Source organism: Diachasmimorpha longicaudata, chromosome 12 (assembly GCF_034640455.1).
Source record: "Diachasmimorpha longicaudata isolate KC_UGA_2023 chromosome 12, iyDiaLong2, whole genome shotgun sequence".
NCBI lineage: Eukaryota > Metazoa > Arthropoda > Insecta > Hymenoptera > Braconidae > Diachasmimorpha > Diachasmimorpha longicaudata.
Window position 1 is genome coordinate 4,949,240 of NC_087236.1, and position 27,473 is coordinate 4,976,712.

General features: G+C 40.8%; 2 protein-coding genes across 7 annotated transcripts in view; one reads left to right on the forward strand and one right to left on the reverse strand.

The window, feature by feature from the left end:
• The window catches only part of LOC135168071 (fasciclin-3), a 216,957-nt gene that overhangs the window by 144,584 nt on the left and 44,900 nt on the right, over positions 1–27,473 (forward strand). The window lies entirely within an intron of this gene.
• The window catches only part of LOC135168076 (uncharacterized), a 137,319-nt gene that overhangs the window by 51,734 nt on the left and 58,112 nt on the right, over positions 1–27,473 (reverse strand). For all 3 annotated transcript variants that reach the window (XR_010299980.1, XM_064131945.1, XM_064131944.1), the window contains exon 4: positions 21,225–21,339. Coding sequence is in view for 2 of the 3 variants with exons in the window: in XM_064131945.1 (XP_063988015.1) it covers positions 21,225–21,339 (115 nt within the window). In the remaining variant the exon portion in view is untranslated. The remainder of the gene's footprint in view (positions 1–21,224; positions 21,340–27,473) is intronic.

Sequence of the window (27,473 nt, forward strand, 5' to 3'; positions counted from 1 at the left end):
GTTAATTAGTATCAGGAGATGAATTAATTATGACACGAAAGAGCTCCACTAAAAGCTTTAGTAATTTTACCGTTGAAAATTCCACGTTCGAAGGAAAATTGAATTACATTTTAAAACTTAATCATTGATCTATAAATATTTAATTATTTTCTCCGAGTTATGTGATACCAATGGGTTCCCCTGAGGTCACAATTTTTCATGAAAAGTCTTCAATAAAACCCATGCAAATTGATAAAATCCGATATTCAGAATTTGACAGACGAGCCGAGGCCCCACGACACCTAGGAGACATGGTTGGTTATTAAAAGAACCTCGAGCAGATCTTGTACCCCATCAACGTCCCATCCATCACGCTCACACCCAGGTGCCACGCGCACCATTATTTTCTCTCCTGGCTTGTCGTAATACTCAACCTTTTTTCCATACTTCTCGGTCAAAGCTTGTCGGTAGCAGGCATCTATTCCACCTTCCATTTCGTCTTTCATTCTGTCGTTTTGGAGTGCTCGCAACTGACCGCCAGTCCAAAATCTGGGTCTCAGAGGGTAAAAACTACTGCAGCGTAGAGATATTCAAGACTTTTTCATTTTCGACCGGAAAAAAAATTGAAAAATAAATGGAGACGGATTAATTTGGTAAAAAACGTTAACTTAACAACCGCAAGAGGGTCGTATTGTGTTTGAGCCCCTAATGACCAGAGGGGCCCTAACCCCTCGTTACGTGGTACGCCCCTGGCATTGTTTTGAATGCCTCCGCTCCGCAATAACGTTATTACTCTTTAGTTTTTTTGATGGATCAGTGAATTTGGTCCAACATTTCGTAATAATTAGTAACAGTATAGTTAGTAATTGACAGAAGTGGGTTATTTTTGATATGTCAAAGGTGAGAGTCATTTCTGATCCTCCACTGCACATATTGATGATGATGAAATAATGGGAAAATCAGTTTCTCTTCGATTTTATCATCGAAAATTGAATAAAGTATAATATACTTCGCTACATTTACTCCCCAGTTCAATGTATCGATTCAGAAAGTCCTTGATCATTTACCCGTCACCTGAATTGACATGACAATCTCCAATGAACCCAAGCACCACTCACAATCGAGCCTCCAACCCCTTCCTCGATGACTTCAAAAGGCAAAATCATGTCGACGAGACATCAATGACTGATTACTGGTACGATCCAGAGCGCATTGGCACAACAAATGCTCAACAGATTTCTCCAATTAGGCGAACTATCAGCCATACCTAAGGATTATAACGTGCTATGCTGGCAACGGACTGGAGATCAAAACACAAGGCAGTTGTGATGGAATATAAACCTAACAATTTGTGACTGATTTACGGACGCTGACAGTGCACAGATATTAATCCTTTCTCTGTATAACACCAGATACAAACAATGCCACGTAATTCAGGAAATTCTCATTAGGACGTACTACGTACGGGTATAACGAGTTTTGATGTGCCTCACTGGTGGTAGTGCACTAATTATCGCTTGAAATTTTCCACTTAAACGACGTATATTGGATATTATACCAGCTGATTTATGAAGCGAAGTAGCAGTTTATTATGGAGATAATTTTTCCTGATAACTATTTTTATTTATCACTTTAACTGAATTAAAAGAGATTTTTCACTGCAGTAAAAAATTTTTTAATCAAAATCCGACCTCTGGGGGTGAATCGTTAGACAAACATTAGGTCCCAAGTCTAATCTTTCCGCCAACACTTGATCTAACAAGTAATTGAATGTCCCTTCGCCGCCCTAATTTTCCAAATTTTTTTGCCTCTCAGAATTTCACATAATCAAGACCCTAATTTACCTAATTAGATAAATACATGGACAATGTACATCTCAAAGTGCCGTTTTACACCGCCCAAATTTTTTGCAGCGACTGTCCCACGACAACGACCTTAATTTCCCTTCTCAATCCCCGTAATTCCATCGCATTTTATTTACTCTTCTTCATGACGAGTCAGTCAGCGATTTTCTTGCTTGGAGACCCCTCCCTACGATCGAAATCCTCAGCAAGAGGCCAGAGAGGACCGATCTAGCCGTCGGCATAATCAAGTTATCATCGGAACGCATCGTGCATTAATCACAACTATCAATGACAGCCCAACCAGTGAGTACGGGCCTGCTGTTGACCCCTTTCCCATTTCGCCCTATTCCATTGCCATTTGGTAGTACGTGCTTCCACCACGCCCTACATTCACCCTCCTCCTCCCCCGCCCACCCACATCCACCCCCACGACCATCGTAATATCTCTGAACGATTAATGACACCAAAAGTTACATCAGAAATTCAAGAATTATGATATCCTGGAGCCAATGAAGAGTGTAATTCCACCAATTTCGGGTGAAATAACAGTTTCCTGGGTGAAGTACAATAAATGCATTGCATCCTGAAAATTTACGTTACGTTATAATCCATTCGACCCTCAAATCCATCAGTCGAAACTCGAAGCGGTTTACGGTTCAGACAAGCATATAACGATTTTACGTTCAGCTAAACTGATGGTACATCCGTCAATTCTGAAACACCCAATTTCACGTGGGAATATTAACTGTAGCCGTTTCACTGCTACAACCGTGAAATTTTGAATCGACCAATGATGAGAATGGGTCCATCGGTGGTTATGAATTTGCCAATGTGGGATGCGATTGTATTGATGCTGAATGATAAACTTGTCTTAACAGTGAACGGAAACGAATAAATATTCGAAGGCAATGTAGTTTGTAGTCCAGTCGAGTGCACTCGATATTCAATGATAAAATCGATAAGAAATTGATTTTTCCATTTTATTATGTGTGTCATAACTCTCAAAATAAATCTCTAGTTCACCAAAGTCACTGGTTTATCAAATAAACTGAAGAATAACGAGGTTATTGGGGAATGGAAGCATCCAAAACAATCTCAGGGGCGTACGACGTGACGGGGGGTAGGGCACCTCTGGTCATGAGGGACTCACATGCAGTACAGCCATCTTGCGGTTGTTTTTAACACATATTGATGTTTTTGAACTGTTTAATCTATTTACAGGGGATGATAGACTCTTGGGAAATAATTTGTTTCTTAATTTTTTTCTCGCTGGAAAATGAAAAAGTCTTGAATATCTCCATGAGCATCTGTCTGGGTCAATGCTGGCCTGGTGAAGGCTGAAGGTTCGGTTCACTCAGTATAATATTATCTCAGGTTATGACACGATGAGCATTATCGTTACTTTGGCGAGTCGTTAAGCGGATCGAGATTGTATCTGACAATGCAGCTATTACGTAGGCTTGGCTATTCAGCCGCATCTTCCATGTGAATAATCCTTCGTCTTCAGTTAAAGTCACATTAGACGGAAAAGGGTTATATAAAGTCACAAAGACAATTCCACAAGTGGAAGAAATATTTTTCAATGGGTTAAGCGCAACATAATTATTGAAACTTTTTGAAATTTCGTTTTTTTAGATGTGAATTTTTGGCGATTCGAATCAGGATTTCCGAAATAATTTTTTTTTTCATTTCTAGTCTCAATATTTTTGGTTCAATCTGCCTTCCCCTCGATTCATAATTTTTGACCAGTAATTCCTCGTATTTTTTTCTGTTCACGTCGGGAATAAACGAGTACCCAGCAAAGTGCTTTGATTAATGGATCATGGAATATTTTTTCACAAGCATTTTTCCCTGGATAAAAACATATTTTTCGATCAGTTCACCGGCTCGGAATTCACAGTACCGCACAGTTAAATTTTCGGCGGTACGAATGAAGGGCCTTCTGAAAAAATTCATCAAAACAAACATGTGCATCGGCCCATGTATTTTCGTTTTCTCTCACGATCACAATGAAAAAAAAACGGTGCGTTCGCTTTGTCCCAGAATTTTTTGAATTCGTTTAAACATAACGTTGAGAAATTGTCAAAGAAATTTCACTGATATTCATCCGATCTTTCCATAAATATCTCGATAACCGAAAACTTTTCCCAAATCGTTAATTTTCCGGAAGTGCTATATTTTCTAATTACCAAAGATTGAAAATTCCGGATAATTTTACTGTTGTCTGGAGGTCCTCGAGGCCCTTTTAAGGTCGAACGTGATTAAGATAACAGAAGAATCGAGAGGGAGAGGGGGGTGGGTCATAATTCAGAAACATCAAAAAGTTTTTGGTCCAGTGAATTTTCAAAATTTATTCTCAGCCATTTTTTTATTCCTCGAGATAAATAAATATTCAAAACGATTTTATACGCCTTTCATCCCCTCACTATCTCGATTTCTTCATCGACATTGACTTGATAAAACCGCGCGATTCTTCTCCGAGTCAGTTCGATACCCGCAAACCTCGTAAATTTATCCCAAAATATGTCCACCCCCTTCCGTACCACATTTGGAGCGTATCCCGTGCCGCAATGAGCCATGAGCAAACGAATAAGGGTAAAAAGTACTAGCATGTACTTCCGCACTTGGCGCGGAGGAGATCGCCCAGGAAGGATAATGCAGAACCGAGTTACGATCAATTTTATCGAGGAAGAGAGAGAGGGAAACAGGGAAAGATAATGCACCCAGTTGGCTCTCGTGAATATATGAGCCAATCGTGCGTTGCGTATTATTCGTCGCTTCCGGTCACTCCAGTAATGTGCATGCATCCCGGATCTCGGGGGATGAAAAAATATTTTCTGCAAAAGGTGTTCCATAAATCGCCAAAGGAATCATGGGAAGATCTTCCTGATGATCCAGAAATATCCTTTGGACGATTTTCCGAAGACAATATTTTTTTTTTGAAGATCCCGCCGAGAAAAATTTTTGTCTACTGAAGATCTTCCAGAATTCTTCGGAAGGATCATCGGAGAATCTTCCAAAGATCGTCCTGAGGATCTTGCGAGCCGAGCGATCTGGATAATCTTTCGAAGATCTTTCCGTGATTTATCCGGGGATTTCAAAAGGGTCTTCAACAGAGCAAATGCATCTGAAATATCACACCATTAAAATCTTTTACCCGCAAAAATTAACTCTAGAATATTTTACAAACGTCTATTCTCAAACTACTAGTGCCTCGTCCACCTATTACTCTGCAGCAGTAAATTTAAAGTGAAAATTTTTCCTCCCTCCAGTGCGCCCAGCCTTTTATTCCCATCGCAATTTTCAATAAGCCAGAAGAGGGACGGTAACACGGTGATAACTTTTCGACTTAATTCCAGGCCACGTCGAAGCATTCCCGGAAGCACTAGCACTCACCTCACACTCTGTGCACCTCCTCCACTGAATTACCCACCACTTTATGCAGGGAAATGCCTCAAACGTGTTGCGTGTCCCCGCGGTGAAGATCGATGAGTTTGTCCTGAATTACTTCTGACCGTTTATTACCAAAGCATCAGACGTACCATTTATTGATTTACATTCCCCTTTGGCTACGGGAAAACGGCGAAGGAAAGTTACCGAATCGAGTGATCGATCTTCAGAAGATCTTCTTGATGATCCGAACTGATTCTTCGATACATTTTCCCAATACACCATTTTTTTCTGAAGACACCGGCGGAGAAAAATTGTTGTCTTGTCAGAGATCTTCTAGAATTCTTCAGAAGAATCACCAGATCTTCTTGGTGACCTTAAAGATCCTTTGGAAGACATTCGGAGGATCATTTTATTCGGGAGATATTAAGAGGTTCTTTACTTTGGAAAATACTTGTGAAAATTTTGTCTACAGCCAAAAATTGGATTCTGAAGATCTTCTGAAGAAAAATTTTCGTGCCCGGGAAGTTTAACAGTCTTCAGCTTTTTCCATCTGGAATGAAAATCTCCGACAGTTACACAAATACCTGTATCGATAATGTAAGTATATCTCGACTGATCCCTCGAAATACTCTCGGATTTACTCTCGATTCAATTCGTCAAATCCGGACAATCATCGCCCCGATCCTTCTTACTGCCATTCTGCCACTTTGACTGCGGAATTCCCTTCAAAAGTCGGTGAGATATTTAACCGAATGTCTATCCGATGTTTCCGGAGATCTTCAGAAATATGGATAGCCTTCACCAATGAATCCGCGGATTTAAACCCATCACCGATGAAAATCCAAGTCCGTGAAGACGAATGCTAAACTTTTCCAGTCTTCATAAAAAATTATGCATTAAAAAACGGAAATGTATATAAACAAATGTATGTTGCCAAAAGTGTAGCATAATGACATAAAACATCGGACAAATCTTGTCTGTGACTGTAAAACCTCACCCCACGAATAGAATAATTTTTCCGAAAAACTTCTCTCCCCACATTTTCCACCTTTACCTTCCCCATTTCCTCCAAAAGTTCTCGACATATTTAACCGTCTGTCTATCCTCCGTTTCCACCGATCCCTTGAAAAATATGTATATCCCGCACCAATGAACCCCAGATTTAAGCCCATCACCGACAGAAATACGAGTCTGCAAAGACGAATCGAAAACTTTTCCCCCGTCTTTCATTCCCTCCAAGTTGTACATATTCCCACTACCAAGAAGTGAAAATTCTCGGTAATTCCCACACCCCCTACCCCCACAACCACAGAGTTCATACCAATGGACTGGTCTAACGTGATTAAGCTAAAAGCTCCCCGAATCAGACGAAAAGAGGGACCTGCCAGTGGTGTAATAGTGGCGGCTGACCCAAGTTTTCTAGTCTCCACTTAGCTATTTTCTTTCTCCCCTGAAAGTACCGGGAAAGTTTACACGCCATTGAGGAATCGATGCTCAGTAACCAAGTAGTATATCCCCTAGAACAAACCCTTCCATCACCCTCCGCCCCCCTCCTCAACCTCCACCAGCTTTCGGGAGAAAAAAAATAACTTCACTCGTGAGACAAGTGTTTGACAGCACGATTTCGATTTCGAAAAATACTAAAAAAATTCTATGTGAATGATTCCTTTCAATTTTCGATTATTAATTATAAAAATGTTGAATTTATTAAATTTACATTCTACATCCTCAGAATGATCTGGAAGAGGGGTTTAATTTAGTCGCGAAGATGAAGAAAAAAATGTGCAAAATTTTCATCAGAAATTTTTACTTTTTAGTTTGATTCAAATTTTCTATGTTTGAAATTTGTGTAATTTTTTAAAATTATTAGTAATTAAATCCTAAATTTTTTTGTTTTGTATTGGGGACTCCACCCCTTCCCCTCCTGCTGATCAATCGCAAAACCCTCCTTCCTTCCTTTCCCTTGCACTATCAAAATATATTTGAGAGTGAATTTCTTCATTATTTTTCCTGAACTCACCCCGCAAAAACTTCCCCAAACGATCGCCAGATCGCGTCGCCGAAGAACTCACAATTGCGCCTGTTTGAGGATCAGCTCAGTGAGGTGGTGGTTAGTCTGAGTGAAAACTTTTGGAGGCTTTGGTCACGACTCAAGGACATTAATCCAGAGTTAAATCCACACATGTGACATGTTGAATTCACCAGTGGACCGACAACTGGAACAACTTGGGGTGCATTCAGAGCCAACTGAATTTATCGTTGTGAGACAGCTCAGGTTTTTCCTTGAGTACGAGGGGAAAAGTACCCCCTTCCCCACCACGTGGAGGGAAAGTTGGTGCGGGCATCGATCATCGTCCATCCCCGAGCCTTCACGCCAACTTTCTCGTTGCCCGTCGTCTACCCCTTCGCTTCATTTTTTTTTTTTTTCATCCCCCTTATAACGCCGAGACACGCGAAAGAATAACCTACCCCCGAGAGAACGTCGATCCTGGGCTTGTCTTGGTAGGACGCACCACTGAGTTTAACGTCAGCAACAAATATTTTCCACAACCCTCTCCTTCACTTTCAACCCTCCTTGGGGCTATTTTCTTCGGGAAAATTCATCGAGCGGGTTCAACGGCTACACCTGAGACCCACCCCAGCGTCTCGTCATTCTTCTCGGTGCTCTGAGCAAGTTTTCTATGTCATTTGAGAAACTGTCAGCTGCTGAAGACGACTGACATCGATATTCTCGTATCGTTGGGGGTAGGGGGTTATGTGGTAGCAATGAGGCTTCCATTCAGTGGATAACGAGATGATCGTAATTAATTTTCCCCTGTGTTATGCGCGATCCTTTGATGTATTTCGTGGGAGGGGGAGGGAATTGAGGGGGTGAATCGTAGGAATATTGACAAAGGGCAGGGAGAGAAATGGGGGGTGGAAAGTACCAGAAAAAGGAAATATTATGGTTTGAAAATGTGAGGAGTGAGAAGTTGTTGATTGAAAATGCAGCTGACTTTTTCCTTATTTTCCTCACGATACCAAGATTTGTTATATCCATCTTCATCCGTGTCTTTCACTCCTAGCCTTTGCATTATAAATTATCCAGCGCTTGCCACCGGTGCAAGTCCCTAGTCTCCCTCGGCGATGCCACCTCACGATACATAAGGATTTATGCAAAATTTTTCAAATCCAAGAGACGCATTGCAATCGCGTCTGAGACTGTCCACCACTTGATATCCAAGTTATGCAGTTACTCTATACGTTTTAAAAAACGTGGATAACATCTCAAGAAAATGAATTACAATTAAAAAAAAAATCGTGAACAAATTATTATTAACAATTAGTAGAATATTATTTTTCCTAACTATCCATTGACTTCAGAGGAACCATCGAGAAATTAATATCGCAATCCTGAGATAAAAAATTATTTTTATATAGAATAATTATAAATTTTCCAAAAATAAACATTTTTTTCAAGTTAATAACTAATTGACAGGATAAATATATCTCCATATATTTATTTCTCTGGAAAAGAACTCAGACCATTTGTCTTCACATGAAATAACTTCCAATAAATAAATAGTAATCGAACAAACAAATTATCATTGACATAAATAAATCGATAAATTCGATTATTCCCTATCGCATTATTATTCGCATTGCGAATCACTCGGAAAAATTAATCGAAGCGATATTGAATCTGACAGGGAGAAAGTGCATAATAAAAGTGCATTAAAAAAATGAACCCCCGGTAATGGAGACGGAGCGAGGAATTGCAAACAGAAGCTGGAAAATAATGGACTAAAGTGATTTTCCGGGAAAGTTGAAAGGGACTAGGCTAGTTCAATCTGTCACCAACCCTTGGTTTTTCCACTCTGGATATTTATTAACTCAATTCTTCTGCGTTATCGGAACCTTCACCCCAGTGGCAATTTCACTGAGGGTGAACAATCGACTCTGACCAGTGCACAAGACCCCATTGGAAAATTAATCCACCAATTTGCGAGGAACTACTGTTATTACAGTATTTTGTTTCCGAAGGAGAGGTCGATACGGATCGATAATCAACCAATATCATAGGATTGAATCCGGGCTTGAAAAGTTTTTCAACTTCTCCGGCTTCTTGTCTCTCCCTTTTTTCGGGAGAGGGTGGGAAGGGGGTAGTTTCAAGGTATTGGGTAACTTTGCTCTTCGCGTCGAGTTGGAATCCCGATGGAAATTGAAAGGCTGGAATTTCAGTTGGGTTATGGAGGTTTTGTGAATAGCTTTACTTCAGAACAAAATATTCATGATGTTTTCACGCGACTGGTGGGGTGATTTCTGAGTCGGAATTCTTTCACTGGGTCATTCTGACTGGAATGATTTTTTTATACGAATTTATTGGCCAGAAGTGGAAGTTTTTTCATGAACTTTATGGGCGTCACAAAGACAATTCTGGGAATATTTTATCATTAAAAAATATTCCCTGTCATTAAAATAATTGGAATGTCCTGTCAGTCAATTATTCCTCACAATATCTATTGTAAAATGAATATTATTGCTATGACGTTTAGAATTTTTTATGAAGACGTATCATAAATCATCGTTTCCTGATTTCGATCTGGAAATTCTGTAAAAATTTAATTCTATAATATTTAGTCTGACGTATAATATATTTTACTCCTTAAGTCCAATAACTCTGACGACGTTTTCTTCTCAAAAAAAAAAATTCTCATCTGAAAATGTAAATAGCACAAGCAACGCACGTGTCACACGTTGAAATTGTTCTGTTTTTCATCGCCATTATTTTTAATACTTGCGTAACAACACAGCTGAAGGGGGGAAGAGGGAGGTGGGAGGGAGGGAGGTAGAGACGCCGGTGAAATGACTTTGTAATTTCACTTTGCCGCTGGTTTCGTAAACAAAAACGGCAGCGGTGAGATGAGGGAAGAGGGAGATCGGGTACCGAGGGCAAATACTGCCAACGAGGAGGTAATTGAGCGTTGTATGCGACTCGCGTACTTCTAAACGAGCATGACACAAAAGCAACCCCCCGTGGAGTGGCTTCTCTGTCTACCACCTCCACCCACTTGGCGATCACCGATCTCTCAGTCTTGTGCTGAAGCGGTTTGTTTGCATGAAATGGAAAATGGGCTAAATTGTTTGAGCAAATGACAGACACTATCCCTTGGATTCTATGATACCAGGGCGCCAGATCTAGTCGAGTTGTCGTTGCAGTGATAGACGAAATTTGTTGGAAATTCTGAGAATACGGGGTAATGGGGTGAAGGGGGATGAGGTCAGAATCCCCGGGGATGGGGTCAATGATCTCGTGGTTGTCGGGTCGTTAATAAAAAAATTTGGGAGGGAAGTGGTGAAAGGAGATAAATCGTTTTTGACTGTTGACCTGTTGTACGGAAATATCGTGAAGTCTGGGGGGAAAATCTGATGTTTAGTTGGTGAAGATCTGGATTTTGGGAGATCGTTGGTTTGAAATTATTGTTGAGATCCTCAAGTTTATGAAGATAATTATTTATTCGTGAGATTGAAGAATTCTCGGTTATGTTACGAAACACCTCTCGCTGGAAAATTTCATGATGATCTTTCAGAAATCTTCAGAAGAATCATCTCAAGATCCTCTGAAGATTCCTGAATGATCTTCGACAGACAAATTTTTTTTTCCTACGGATATACCCGGAACAGAGGTTTTTCAAAATGTTTCCCCATTACCAAAAATTTCTTTCTCTCCATATTAATGTCAAAATCAATATTGCACTCAATTTCATTCCAATTCTCCCTAAAATTCAATAATAATTTGTTTAACTGTAAATATGAAAGCCCTCGAAATTTGGAAGACCATTTTCACCTCCTCGTTAAATTTTCCACTTTTCCCCGTTAACCACTTGTTAAAAGGCCTATATAAAAAATTTACGATGTGAAACTTCTTCGTCCCCAAGTGTCGAGGCTCACAGCTGTTAAACGACGCGCCAAAAGGATCAACGCCGAGAATTTTACATCCCGTATGAGATGTAATTGTTTTACGGTAATGAATATTGGATTTTCAAGCCGTTCGCAGTGAGGTGTCCGCTCGTAAAATGTTTTAATGGTATCTCTCAGCCTCCCTCGCATTTTCCCATACAAAAATGAAAAAAAAAAAATCACACTTTTATCGCAAAGCTCCGGTTGATGGCATAACCCGGATTAACGCAATTTCGTTATTCAATTAGCCACTGACGATTTTCAATCGCATTTCATTATCATGGACATCACTGCAATGGTTTAGGTGTCGTGATACAGGAGATAAATTTTCTATAAAATTTTTACTGCGAGCACTCGAATAAATTACAGTCATTCGGTTCAGAAAAAAAGTGATGTTAAGGTTTCTGTCCCGGTACAGTCCCTGCAATAAATTTTGTTCCCTTCTCATATAATCTCACAGAGTTTTTCAACGTTTGATTCCCTAAAATGTCTCAACCGTCGAGAGAAACTGACCGAACAACTCACTTCGATAGTAATTTTCACCGAATTTTTCTTCCACTTTTACTAACTTTCTTCGACCAGCGGAAGTATTTTCCGTTGATCGAAATCATCACGAATGTGATCAGCAATACAGGCGGATGTAGCGAAGTGGCATCAACCCGAGTGACTCTGTAATTACACCAGACAGCCATTAGCAAGAGAGAGTGCACCAGCTGTGACGTGAAAAAAAAAGCACCTGAAAAGGGAAACGGAAACGGAAAAAAGATGTTCCACAGACAGAGAGAGCGATGTGCATAGTTCATGAGGAATGGGGGAAGTTTCAGGAATTGTACATCGACCGTATAGGGATGAAAGAAGGGAAGTTTATCGTAATGACAGTCTCAAGGTAGAAACGATGCAGGGGGAGGGGTGATGGTGTATTATCGAGGCACATTGAAACCCACGTCGATAGAGGTTGAAATGACTTGATATATAGTCCAGAGACCACTGGAAGCCGGGTATAACCCGTATAACGTCGTGTCCCTTGATATATCATCGTTGTATGGCATTGATAGCAATGGGGGAAAAAAAGGGGGAGATGGGCTGGGGAGAATATTTTTTATGTTAAGGGTTTTTATTTGGATGTTCGTCTGGTAAAGAAGTTTATTTCACTTGACTCTTTCCTCCTGTGCAGGACATTCTCTGTCTGCTGAAGATCTCTCAAGAATCTCAAGAAGAATTCGCGGAAGATCTGCCAGGTGATCCTGAAAGATCCTTTAGAGGATCTTCCAAACAGCCCTTTTACATCACCCGAGAGACCTGGCGAAGATCTGTCGATGATTCTTCTGAAGAACTCTGGAAGATCTTCGGCAGACGATGATTTCCGACTGTGGAAGATCTTCCAGAAGTTCTTCAGAAGAATTACCGAATGATCTTCGGAAGACTTCCGTGATAACCCTAAACGATTCTTCGGAAAATCTTCCAAAGAATTATTTTAAATCATCGGGGAAATCTTCTGAAGATCTATCGATGATTCGTCCGAAATATTCTGGAAACTTCCAATCAATTTTCCGCGTAATTCTGTAAATATTTCCCAGAAATAAACTTCACGATTATCTATTTGCAGTCAGAAATGGAGTAAATAAAATTTCCCAGACATCAAGATGGGATCTTACAATGAGAAAATATCTTTACTGTTTACGACGAAATTTCCTTCCAGTCTTCAATCTAATTAACTTTCGAAACAGACAACATTGTTATTATTCTCAAAGACATGTTCTTGGATCTCACAGTATGTTGGATTATATTCAAATGACGTCATTATCCCGGATTATCCAGGGATCGTGGGATGTTTGGCGAGACGTAGAAGTTTTCAAAGGCGAATGCATCTTCCAAGAGTGCCTTCATCCCACTCCACCTGGCTTTCATCTAGGGTACATACAGAGAGATGGAAATGCTATGACCCAGCATCAATTTCCTGCGTCTTCTTCCCTGGGCCATGGATTCGATAAGGCATCGGCTTTTGTATATCAATTTAATATTGACGCAGTGATGCGACCAATGCCAATGCGGTCACAAAGATCGGAATATTGATTTGGGCTTCACTGGAGGCAATATTTTTAGCCTTCACGTTGTCCGTAAAAAATACCTCACGTGAAATATCCTAGAGGAGCGATTGGAAGATCCTTCCAAAGATTATTATGAAGAGCTTTTTGGTGATCCAAACAGATCTTCAGAAGACAAATTCTTTGAGACACACTTTACGGTGCCGAAGACTTTCGAATTTTTTAGATATTATTTTCAAAGGAAAAGTCAGAACATCTTCTGGATCTTCCAAAGAATATTTTGAATCACCGGGTAGAGCTTTTCCGCAGATCCTCCCATAATTCTTCTGAAGATCTCTGAAAGATTCTCGGGAGATAGCGATTTTTCTACGCGAGTGGGGAATTCACGGTTCATTGTAGTCTATTTTATTGATCATTTTCCGTGTGTCCTGGGAGAAATTGGAAATAGAACAGATTTAGTTGTGAGATCGAGACAATTCGTACTCTCCCCCTGCAATGATGCATCATCCTATTTAACATTTAACAAAGCTCATTGCGGAAGCAATCAAAACTTGTGCTCAACTACAGCTATCGAAGTCAGCACTGGGCTTTAACCCAGTGGAATACCAACATTCCAGTTTCTACAACTCTCCAATCCGCTTTCACATCAGCCGCCCTGGATGGGCTGCAGCTATTTGTGGTGAAAATCCGTTGAGTACGAAAAAAAGTCAATAGGAGAAGTCAAAATTTTAAATCAAGACTAAAACCGTTTTTCGTCGCGGTCCATGTTTCACAAGGTCTGCAGCATCCCTCAAATTTTAAACTAAAATTGACACGAGAACATCCATTTTCCTCAAGTTCCAAAATGTTTTGAAACTTCACCCTCTCATTCAGAAATTTAACAACATTTTTTCCAGCGAAAATTCTCCACCGAATTTTCTCAACACAACGAAAAAATTTCCTGCATTCAATTCAACCCGAGTAATTCCAACCGATAATTACTCCCCTCCCCCCCATCAGTAAAATTATGTTGAATGTTTTTTCATCAACTTTATTTGATGATGTCCCTGACGTATCACCAAAAGCCCATCCGCCTCAATCTCCCTCCACCACCGCCAATTAAATAAAACGTATCAAACGTTTCCTGGGTTATTTGCTCTTTCGTTTACCCTCAACGCTTTGATTACATCAACATCCCCCACTCCAACCCCCGCGCCCTCCATATAATACACATTTTTTAACCCCCTAATGATATTATCAATCGTAAAAATATTTGCAGCTCGTTCTCCGAGTCATCGCTCCCCATTTTTATTGATAGAATATTTTCAATTAACGTGACTGCCATTGAAACATCGGGCAGCCGATATTCATTGCAACAGAGATTACCTGAACGTGAATCATAAAGACTCCAATTAATTAAAAATACATGGGGACAAGTTTAGCGGCTATAATTGCCGGGTTTATTAATTAAAAAAAAATATGAGCGTCCATTCGAGTTGGGTTACTACCGCTCCTCCCCCTCCCCGTGGTTGAAGAACTCCAGTGGGTCTTCCAAGGCTCGTCAAAGGGCGGTCAGGATCCCCTCCCTCCCCTCACCCTTACCACTTTCTGCGTCCGGTGGTTGGCGGACGGCCAGACCAAAATGAGAATTCAGTCAAACGTTCTCGGTGGCTAGTCCATACTCGAGACCCTCATCATACGATGAAAGAAACTGAATTTCAGGGAGTTGTGAGATACCACTCATTGCAATCGAAACATATTGATCTGGGAAATACGTTCAGGAAAATATGTAAATAAGGTTAATCAAATACTACACGAAAGGGGATTGAAGAGGGTTTCAGTGCTGTTAGGGGAGGATTTTTGATGGGATGGAAAATACTCAGTGGAGATGTAAGAAATTGGTTAAATTCACTTCACAAGTGTATGAAAATCGTTGAAAGTATTCATCGGAATCTACTCTTCGAAGGATTCACAGTGCCCTGATACGAAATAAAGCATTGCCAACAGTCGGCCAACAGTCGCCCAACAGTTGGCTCACTGTCGGCCCACTGTCGGCAATTGCATATCTCCTACCACGGTGTTTAAGGGGAAAAAATAATGCCCAGAAGAGAATCCCCGATGATTTAAACCTGAAAAACTTCAAGATAATTCAGATTTCATTTACGATAGGCCCCATAACTACTCTATTATCAGGAATCTGTATCAAGCCTTTCATGAATCCAACAATGTCCTTCAGAACATCATCCTAAGACAGTCGCTCTCGAGGGACATAAAAAGAAGTCATTTCGTGGAAGTCTTCCAGTCCTCCATAAACCGCGTGGTTTATAGGTCGAAGGAGAACAGTTACAGTAGCGTCAGCCCACTCGACGTTTTCCGCACGGTCATTGAGATTATTGTGCAACTGAAATAATCATAGTTATGACAGCCCTGTTGTCACCACTTCGGGAGTTGAGTCGGACACTGGGGAAATTATAACCGCAGGTGAACTGCTCAGTTTGTTCGATTTTAATCGATTCTGGCTGCCCCACTTGTCCATCGATTTATCGAATGTTAAAAGTCTCTTTCAGAGAAGTCATAAAAGCTTTGAATGGGGCGGTTAAAGTAGTATAATCCCGTGTGTGATCAGACCGGCAATGCCATTTAGGTTTTTTGCAGAATTTTGTGGCACTAGTTTTGTTTAGAATATCGATTGTGCATAATATGTAATATATAATGTAGAATATATAATATATGATGTATGATGTGTGATATATCAGAGGCCGTTCCACTGGTTTTTGTTGTACTGCGCAATAAAATAAAATATTAGTTATAAATGCGAAATGTGTACTCAGTAGTGGTGGTCGATGTATAATCAGACAATCTTTTCGTGTTCAATCTGTCAACATTTCATAAAAAAATATCAGAAAAATAAAAATCCACGTAACAGCGCCAGTAGTACAAGCCGTATACGGTCGGACACAATTCAATTTCTCTCGTAATCTTTTATGGTTTTCCTTTTCACTTATTTATCTTCATCCCAGCGGTTTTCTCGTGCCAGTACCACCTCGCGTGTCCACTCGAAATGACGATTTTTCAGCCGAATGAACATGCGAAAATGAAAATAAAAAAAAAACGGGGAAAAAGCAACGAGAATAGGATTGAATGCAACCGCCACGCCTCCAGCAGCCTTTTTCCCGGGGGAATATTTTCACGAGGGGCGTGTTACATCTACTCTTTAAATCCAACTGACCGAGTCCATTAGTATGTAAAAACGCGTGCAACTGTTAAAGTGCGTCATTTGGAATAGTCTTCGGGGCCATTTTTTTTTTTCGCCATTTTTTTTTCTCTCTCCTTCGCAAGGGGACCGAATTGTGTCCCTGGCTGTTGAGTTAACGGCCACTGAAGTTAATCGCCATTTTACACGGTGCACACACCCGTCACTCAGGAAACTTTATCGATATCCCTTTCTCGCACTCTGGGGGATTTAAGTTTCATGACTGCTAAAATCATTCGTTTGGTTTAATGAAAGGGCTTGTGATTATGGGACGGATATGGCTGATTGTCAAGTTACTCGAATATTCCTTCACCAGTTTTCCTTTCTCTATTTTTCTACTCTGGTTTTATCGTTCAACTTTGGAGGTCCGGATTTGTTTCCCGATTTTTTAAATAATTTGCACAATGTGGAGAACAATTGGAAAATTTTCTTTGAGGAAAAGGGGTTGACGATTACCTAAGTTCTATTATTTATTCATTAGAAATTATTTTATTTGCGATTTTCCGGTGATTTATCTCACACTTGAAGTTAAAGGTTTCATGATAATTTAACAAATTGTGAAAAATGTTTATGAGTCAATTTTAAACAATTTTATTACTGCCTCTCTCGCAATAAACCCCCACCGAGATATCTCATCGATCCCTTCAACTACATAATTAATTAAATAATTCCCACTGATGAGCTTGTATAGATTACATCAAAGGGATGTTTCCCCATTGCATTAATCGATTGGCATTCCCCGTTAATTACAGCTAACTTTTCACCCTTAATTACCCCTCATTATTTTTCAAAAAAACCACAATCAACATATGCTCAACACACCTCAACTCAACTGCTGATATGAACATCAATTAACCCTTCCAAAGCTGATACACGCCGCTCATCAATTAACCGATCGGAAGGTGTTCCCTGTACCATTGAATTTAATTTTGTCACGTGATATCACGAGACTAGCAATTTTCCCGTTGTGGCATCGATTCAATGTCCATGCACTTTACCAACCATGGTTTAATTTATTGGGTGAATGTACCGTCGGCTAACTCTGAGAGCCCTTTCACTGGTGAAATGTAATACCCAGGGATGGCTGGCGCAACAGTGGTTGAAATACTATAGCAGGAAGTTATGAAACAATTTGTGGAGATTTTTTTCTTTTTTATTAGGGAATAAAACTATTCTAGAGCACATGAAACGTGATACAGTGAGGAAGTGCAGATGGAATCACACATGGAATGAAAAAAAAATAGTTGAATCAAGAATAGTTTGTGGTGGAGGTAGAAAATTGAATATAATAGGAACAACCAAAAAATATACTTGATTCATATATTCATTATAATATGTCGTACATTATATTTTTACTCTCGCAATCGAGTACTTGACACTTCTACCCTTTTGGCTCACTCGCAATTGCCAATTCGGTTTATCAACGCGGGCGGTACATCACGACAGATGTGCAATCCCTGAAATCGAAATAGAAATCGACACTTGACAATAATTGCGAGAAGACTAATCGTCACGGTTCAAAAGTCGAGTCCTAATTCCACGTTAAAATGAACAATAAAACGAGTGGAAAAGTGCCTTCGTCAATATAATTTGAGTACTAAATTGGCAATTCACTTCGACCAAAATTTCTGTGACCAGACGGAACGGAAAATTCGGTAAAAAATCAAAAATCATCGAACGAGATTAAAACACCCCTCACGGAAGTATGAAATACGATTACTCCATGCGGGGGCATAATGTCTTCAATTACTTTTCCGTAAACATCACCCGCGCACGCGACGACAGCCGCCCGAGGTAATCAAAATCCCCTAAAAAATCATAAATTCACAACTCGCGTTTTCGGAAAAAAAAAATTTTTTGTTGACTCTTTTATTTTTCATTTCATTTCCCTCCAGTTGTCCGATTTCCGCGGTCCCCTCTCACCCCAAATCCAATGGCCAAATTCACGATTGTCGATTCATGGTTGAACGCGAACACCCTCATACCTGTGCGATTTGTAACAATAGAGACAGGTTAGTGAAATGGGGATATGTGCAGGGGTGTGGAACGTGAAAAATCAATTGGCCCAATGCTGGTGGGTACCGCACGAGTCGAAATGCAATGAGTGAGGGGGGTGGGAAAGAGCGAGAGTTTTGGGGGGTGGGTAGGCTCAGTTAAATAAAAGCGCAACCACCTATCAGAGAATCGTATGCCGGTGCAATGAGAGCAGTAGGACGAAATTTGTTGGTGTATTATAGAATCGTGCCAACATTCTGGTGTACGGTAGCAATTTTATGGTGAAATTCTCCAGTGAATCCATTGACAACATCATTTACTTCGGCGCGGAAAGTGCAAATTTGAAATCACGAAATTCGGATGGCTCTGGCGTCATGGGATAAATCGTGCACGCGGCGAATTTTCGGTGAAATTTGTCTCCGCGAATGTGGCCCTTAATTCAAATTTTCATATCAACCTTGATATAAAGCTCTCCATCAATTTCAAACCCAAGTCCTTCCAAAGTAATCTCAATTTCAAGCTGCTTATTAGCGTTGATGCCCATTAACCCTAATGAAAAGCCCTTGTTTACCTCCACCAGCCGTTCTTCATTAATCTTGATAAAAAGAAAGCAATCTGGTCGGAGCTTTCGATGGTCGATTCACCACCACCAGTGGCAAATAATAAATCGATTGACAAAACAAATTTATCGAGCCTCATTCAATAAAAAACAATTGTCCCTTCACCAATTGACATCAATTTCCCCACCTCCATTCGAAGTCACACGTAAGGGCTGGGAAACCTCAGTCGAGATCGTTCGTTATTTCATTCCTCCGTTTGTTGGTTTTCTTGGCCAGAATCCAATCTCCCCTATATGTCCTGTAAGCATAGCTCCTGAAGAAAAGATTTCTCTCCAGCAAACCATTTTGCCCTCCCTCTGTTCGATATTCACGTATATTCAACGGAGAGGTCTTCTCAAAGCCGAAAGGTATTCGAAAGAAAGGAGAGTCTCGCAAAAAAGCCACCGAGATACTTTCCAGAAAAATCTATTTAAATAACTCGGTGAGACCGAAGGGCTTCTTTTCTATTTCTCCTAAATTTTACTTATTTATCAATTTAATTCACTCGAAAAGGCTTCATCCTTCGACCGGAAAGGGCCTCGAGGATCAGGAATGACAATGATTTGTTGAGCGTCAGTTAATTTAATAGAATTAACTGATAAAAGAATCATTTGATTACTGAGGAGGTACCTATCTGCGGAGAAAAATCTGTTCGTCGAAGATCTTCCAGGAATCTTCAGATGAATCCTCGAAAGATCTTCGGAAGATCCTTCTGTTGACTCGAAATCGTTGGAAGACAATATTTTCTTTGATTGTCGGCCAATAAATTTTTCCACAGAGATACCTGGACAGATTCAATCTAGTTGTCCAAGACAATCAACCCCCTACACTCAACCCCATTTTATAATTGACATCACAACTATTTTCTACCCCCTCCACCAGATACGCCATCACAAAAAAAATGATGATGAGTAGAGCTGTGAAAATAGGTGAGGATTATGAGTAGCATCGCGTTTTCCACCTTCGCCAAGCCATCATTTTTCTTAGGAAGAGCACAAAGTGGAAGATGAGAGATAGCAAAAGCATCTCATACCCCCTTTTTCATCCCCCTCTTTCATCCGTTTAGTTTTCTCCAGGAAGCATCACGGATAGTCCTCGCTTCGCTCGCTAGCACTTGGTAACCCCTGGGTTCTTCGAAACGGAAGGCATATCGCTATATCTTCGTCACGTCAAGGCAAACATCGAGCCCAAGCTGGGCGCCAACCTCATCCATCGGTGGTTTTCACCGCAGAGGAAAGACTTTTCAGGGAAGTCTTGTATATTTTTGTCCTTTGGTTAACTCATCCCCATCGGGGACGATCCTTTCGTCTGGATGAAGGAGCCAGATTGAAGGAAAAAGACGGACGAATTTGGGCGACTTGATTTACCTCTCGTCGGATCCTCTCTTCACGTTCCTCTACTTAAGGGTATCAAAGCTCTTGTACCACAGGCCCTCTACAAGATACCCTTCCTTTTTACGGGTTAAGTAACCCTTAATGGTCGAATTGACGAAGAAATGAGATGACGCACTACGTCTTGGTTCATCCATCTGGATCCTCTTGATATTGTGACGCTTCATCACTTTGGATCTGTCTCCCTGCGGGTGGGAGACACTGCAAAGCCTACCCTATCATCAACGGACAAAGGATCCTCACATGACTGGAGTCGCTGATGAAAGTTCAATAGGATTTTTCATGAATTCATCCGGTTTCATTATGCGAATTCATACGGGTTCGCCATCTCTTCGATGGATGTTCAATAAAGTTGAAGGAGACAGCGAGTTATTGATTAATATTGGGACGTTGGAATACTGGTAATCAACAACGTCAACGTGCGTTTGATTTCGTCTTTGATAATTTACATTTGATCGTACTTTCGAGGTCCATCGCGCCCTGGGGATCCACATGGATCCACTCACTGTTCCGACGTTTTATCACGTCGAATGTACGGCCTGACGGAGGGGTAAGGGGGTGCAGAGGGTACCGTATCATCGGCGGACAAAGACTTCTCGCATGGCTGAGTGGCCGATGAAAAATCCATAGGATTTGTTAATAATGAATTCACTCGGTTTTCCATTCGCTCTGTCGTGGGTCAGGGGGTTGGGAAACACGTCGGCGCATTATAATATTCCGGAGCTGATTAAATTTTTGGATCATTGTTAATGTTGGACGACGAAAGGCGACTGTATAGACGCCGAAATATATTTCAGTTCACTCACCAAAAATCTGCCCTTCACCGAACTCTTGGAGAACTTATATGACTGTGTCTGACTACATCGATCCGGATCTACTCGGCATTTTAAGTCCTGGCTCCTCGCACTTCCGGAGTAGTCACTGAAAATTAAATAGTATTTTTTAAAATCAATTCCCCTGGTTTTCCTCAAGTTCAATTGTAGTTCAGTAAAGCTGCGAAGCAATTAGGTTTTTCAAACGGTACCGCCATCACAGTTCACCGAAAAAATCACCCCCCATCGTCCTCTTATCAACTGAATCACGTCATTATTAATGGAAGTGCGGAGAAGTCGCTCATTGACTTTTCCAATTTCAGTACATCAATCAGGAAATGGAGGAATCATGTTGTTTCAATTTGATAAAGCAATAGGAAGAAAAAAAAATATTGAAGGATAGCAGTTGAGTATCAGCGTGACCCCCGTCACTATCTCTTCAGACCGATTGGAGGCAAACTATTGCACTGGTGTGGACACGAATAGAGGGATAACGATGGCCAGTCTCTCCGTAACATCGAGAACCCATTAGCTGGACCGGTATTGCCAGAGGATCAATCTCCAATTAATGCATTACCCTACTGCTTCTCCGTTATATCCGCAGATGGATATGCAATCTCAGTCACTTCAAGGTTTTCTTAAAGATGATGGGCTGTAATCTGTAACTATTCACGTCCTTTAGTCTGTATTTTGCGCGGTCGGAGGAGGGCGGAGATGGGGAGTATCGATTGCCACTCAGAAAATATATTATATATTATATATTAGACTTTAGAATTATATAATATGTCAAATATTATGTATTCATTCATACATATTATTTGATAATTAAATTGAGCAATTAGTTCATTGTTAATTGAATGCTTTTTTTTAAATATTTTAATGTAAGTCTAATTGAAATTTTGAGGTGAAATATGTCGGTAATTTACTTTGTAAGCACAGACGCATAACTCCTCGATAAAATTAATCACTCATTAATTAGTCACTCTCAATTCATCATCATCCAGTTTATTTTTTCCCCTTCGACCTCATTTGAATGTCACATCTTATTATTTTTTCTCCATCGTTCCATCCCCGTGGATCTCTTTCTAAATGAAATTTCCACCCAGGCGGCCCATTAATTGCCACGGAGAAGCCGTGAGAGATTGAGAGCATAATCGAGTCTGCCTGTCTACCAAGTTAATTGGATGAAATGAACTAGAGTCTTTGGATACTGACAATTTACCATGATGAATATAGATTATACGGATATATGGCACCACAAAATTCCCAAAGTGTCAAAGTTTTATTTTCGTCTATCGTTGAAAACTGATATGGAAGGATAATATACAGATGTAATGGCCGGGGAAAAAGGAGGAAAATTCCCGACGAAGTCGAGTAATCGGATAGCGAAATCCGATTTTCATTTCTTTTTCGTATCAGCGGTGAAAGCACGACGAATAGGGTTTTTTTTTCCGTTGGTCCGGAAAAATTTAGTGATCACACGGAGATCAATATTGAGAAAAAATAATGATATTCACGGGTCACTTGGCGATTACGAAATTGACCTGGAAAATTTAAGTGACGCTATTGCCATTTTTCAGAGATTATTCGAGTAAAAATTCTGGAACACTGGAAAAATTATGTGATTGGTTCCACCGAACTTTCCACAAGTTAAATAATTTTAAATGAAATTAAAATCGATGGATATTTCATTCACCGGAAAGTCAATCATATATTATATATTATATATAGACGAATTGTGAAATAGATCGAAATAAAAAAAAGATCTTTACCGTTTTCTAATGGAGGATTTCGTTAACAAAATTCTCCGACTGATTCTGACAGTTCTTCAATCTCCCCCCGACGAATGACAAAGCGAATCTGATACTCCTCTGATCGAACACAAGAAAGAAGCACTCCACAATACTGACTCGATTGAAACACAATAAGTTCAGACAATGCCATATATATTCGAGGAGAATCGAGATGAGAGAATGGATACAGCCCCGAAATCCCCATTTGTGTCGCCTCAAATTGCATTTTTACCACCGCCAAGACGAACCCTCACACTGGATTTGGAGATTCAGAACCTGATGGTTTTTCCGGAATTTTTTTTATCGGAGTGAAGGGCTGAATGCCACCGATATATCGATCCAACTGCTGACGAGTCATATACGCTTGTTGGCTGATAAGTTTCCGTGGAAAGTTGCGGCTGGAGATGTCTCCTTGGACTTCATAACTCTTGGCTGACGGCGGAGAAAGTAAATTCATATTGATGGTTACATCAGTACTTTTCCTCTACCCCAACCCTTCTCCAGGGGGTCGGTCTTATTTCTGGGAGAATCCGGGGAAAAGCAGTCGCTGAGGGGGCGGGAGGAGGGGGCTTATTTGAACGTCGACGAGTCTATCTTTATGTACCATATGATGTTATTGAATATTGGAAGGGCAGGGATAGGGGCGGGGGGGGGATGATTGGCACAACAATAAAAAAACTAGAGAAATAAGGATTGAAATTTTGTGGAGGGGATATTGGTTCAGATTATTGAGATTCTGACGTAATTATTCGTCGAAAGCGAAATGATCAATCGATTAATTTTTTTTTGTGTTGAAAGCTGTGGGTTCTCTTCCAAACGATTTTTATTTGAAAAATTATGGATCCGGTGATTGTTAAAAAAATTTAATCCGTGACGTTCCGTTTAAACACATGAAAAATGACCCAATTTTAGAAATTTCTATTTCAAATTCAAAACGGACGGAATTTTAGTTGGACAGTTCGTTGGAAAATTTGAGAAGTGAAAATATTCAAAAGCAGCTCATACGGTCGGTAATATACCGACCCGAGGGTAGAGCTACTTGAAAAAAATAGCAATTCCTCAGCAGTCAATTTGTCACACTTCCAGTCACATACATCAGTTATGCACTCGTTCCCCAGTTGGTTACTCAACCGGGATCGATGAGAGATGCCTGGAATGTCCGTTGAAAACCGCAATTTCATATGAAATTCCGTTCTCCCGTTATATATTGATATTTATGGTGGGTTATAATATCACATGTGGTCACACAACGCGGCTTTTCGTGATAATGATACCGATGGAACGTAGGGATCATGTCTTCGTGGTTAAAACGGAATGAAAGGGAGTGATGAATGAGCCGGGATGACGATGAATGTCCGACAGAATCATCCCACCGAGATTTTACCCGGTGAAGTTAATCGCACTGGACAACAGCCCAACGTGAGGGTAGTTCCAGGCGATGTTGATGATCACATGGGCGTCGTAACGATACACATTGGGGCGACAATTTTCCCTCAAGCCGATACTTCTCGCTGCGGTTATCCAATTAATTTTTTTACTCCTCAGGAAGACCTTCTCCACGATTTTCCATCACCAAAAATTCTCACGCATTTTCAAAATTAAATTTAAAACCCCCTGATTCACGGGGACCGTCGAAATAATTTTTTCTTCTTTTTATGCTGACGTGTTCATTAATTTCCTTTCTCGATGGCCCCGCCCACCTGAACGACAGGTGTGGACATATCAGAAGCCTCGTAACATCCAATGAGAGAGTACCCGGGGATAAGAGGATCCCCGGGATAGTCCGGGAAACAGAGCCAAGAAATTTCCCGAGACATTCGAGGATTCTCGAAAGACAATATACTTACTCCCCCGAGGCTGTTTCGCCGCTCGTTCGCTACCCACCGGAAAGCCAATTTATTTGTTTGCTCCGATCGAATCGACGAGTGGCCGATGTTTCCCTCTTCCTCCAGTCTCATTCTTCCGTGGAAGTACATTGGGAGAACATTCTGGAGGACATGCTGGTAGATTTCTGAGGGCGAACAGGGTTACAGCCCCTGGATACCCACACTAAGGGAAATCGTGAGTAAAAATTGCGGAATTTTCCGGAATTATTCAGCAGCGAAGTGGCTAAACGAGATAATCTGAATCACCTCTGAGCCCAGTTTTCGAGCAATAACTCCGAATCTAAGAGAGATAATGGAATTCTTCTCATGACATTTATTGTAGTACTCAATCCGCCCCACAAAAAAGGTCCTGACAAAAATTTTGCTATCTTTCCCAGATTATGAGATATCCATCAAAAATTAATTCTGTCCCAGAATCAATTTCGGATTTTTCAAACTTTTTCTTCTGCGAAACGCATCTCATTCTACCACTTCCTGACTGGATCACACAAAATAAACGTAATTTTTATTGAATATTGTCTTCTCTCTATATTATATATTACATATTCTATGTACGATATGAAAATAATGCGCTTCGTATATAATATTATTTCCGCAGTTCCGATTCTCCCGAAATTTGATTCACGATAAAATTCACGCCAGTGACACCTGGCTCATTCTCCCTCCCCCTCCCTCCCTCTCAAGCAAACACTATCTAATCTGCAGAATTCTTGCTGCTGAAGGTAGGAAACCACAGGATACCCTCACCCCCCAGCCCCTCACACACCCCCGGAGAATGGCAGAGAGACTGTAATTAATCCAAGGCGTTAAATCACGCCTGTGAATACTCCTCCACTGTCTTCCAACGTTCTCCTTTTCACCGACAACCCCCTTTCCACCCCCCTGCGGCAAACGTGTCGCACTCCAGTGTCAAGAGGAACGAGAATGAGGAGGGAAGTAGTACGTTTTCCGTATCCTACGGGGACCTACCTGCCACATCTTGCTAGATATAAACTTGAATTTGGCTCATCTTACTGTGTTAAGGGGTGAAATAAAGAAGGCGAGTGGTTCAGGGGTTGCATTGAGTTGTGATACCGGATGGGGGTTGAAAAGCTCCTGTGAGTCGGCCAATTTAAACCGGAGAGATTACGGAGACCGGAAGTGTCAGTCGCTCGGGAAAGTAATTGACCTTCATTATGAACAATAAATTTTGTCTTTCGGGGGGATGTGAAACGATGTCATCGAGATTCATCGAAGACAACTGGGAACAATTCAGGGTCGGTGGATGTTGAGTGAGGAAGTGAGAAGTACAATGGTGAATGAAATTCACGACTAATGGCAACAAATTGCCCGCTTTGTTAGTCGAGAGCCGGGAAAAACCCGCTCCAAGATTACGATACAACCGGGGGTAACTTATACCGAGCGTTATCTATTCAGACATTGTACGACTACGCTGTTTACAATATTTACGGTACTTGGTACCAGTGCCGAGTTATGAAATTTAATTGGTAGTATATACACTCTGGAGAGCGTCATTATATATTTCAGAAAGTGGTCTATCTTCTGGGAGAATGAATTTTACATGGGAAAGTTGTGGAGTTACTGCAGAAGCTGAAAACTTTGGCGGATATTTTTATTATGTCTGACCTCGAAATGTTGTTTTACTCCGAGGAATATTAAGCGTTCGGGATTTATCAAGCGATGCCTTGTTGTTTTGTTGTAGATAACGGGGAAATTTGGTGGATTCGAGGGAATAAATTTTGTTGGTTTTTTGTCGCGAAGATCTTCCGAAGATCTACGGGGTCATTACCTACTCTAAATCGATTAAATGATTCAAAAACTCACCGCAAAGATGGCTGTGCTGTTTTCCAGTCCCTGCGACCAGCGGGGCCCTAACCCTTCGTCGCGTCGTACGCCCCTGACATTGTTTTGAATGCCTTCGTCCGCAACAACGTTCCGCGAAACCTTCGTAATTATTATTCCAATGGTCTTAAAAAATTATGGTACAGTCGTGTTGAGTTTTCCAATCGATTCTGTCATCGATCATCGAACTTCGAGCTCCATAATGTTCACAGAATTTTTTTTCTCCGTCCAATGCTAATCCCACGATAGTATGAATATGTGAAATTCATCCCTCCGATTCATAAGTTTTTCCCGGAATATTTCTTTCCCCCGAGACAAAATTCTCAAGACTCTTTCCAGCATTATGATAATATATTCAAATTCAACTCCCGCATCTGCCTTCGTGTTCCTCACCTTCTGTCAGAATTAACATACATTGAATCCCCAGCATTCACCAACATGATTGTTTGTCCAACAATACCATGAATTAATCATTCCACTCGGGATAACTTTTGCAATCATGATCCGCTCAACGCCGCTAATTTCCACGATTCTACGTCAACTTGGGAGTAGAATCTTGGGGGCACTTAACTGCAAGACCAATCTGGGTGTGGGGAAGAGTTCGGGGAAAGTGTACCAGAGAGCATTTTCGGTGGTATGCGGTGGAAACGCAGGCATTTGCGTCTGTTCGTCAGGTATTTCAGGGGGTACAGGGAAGGGGTTGATGCAGAATCCGGCAGATT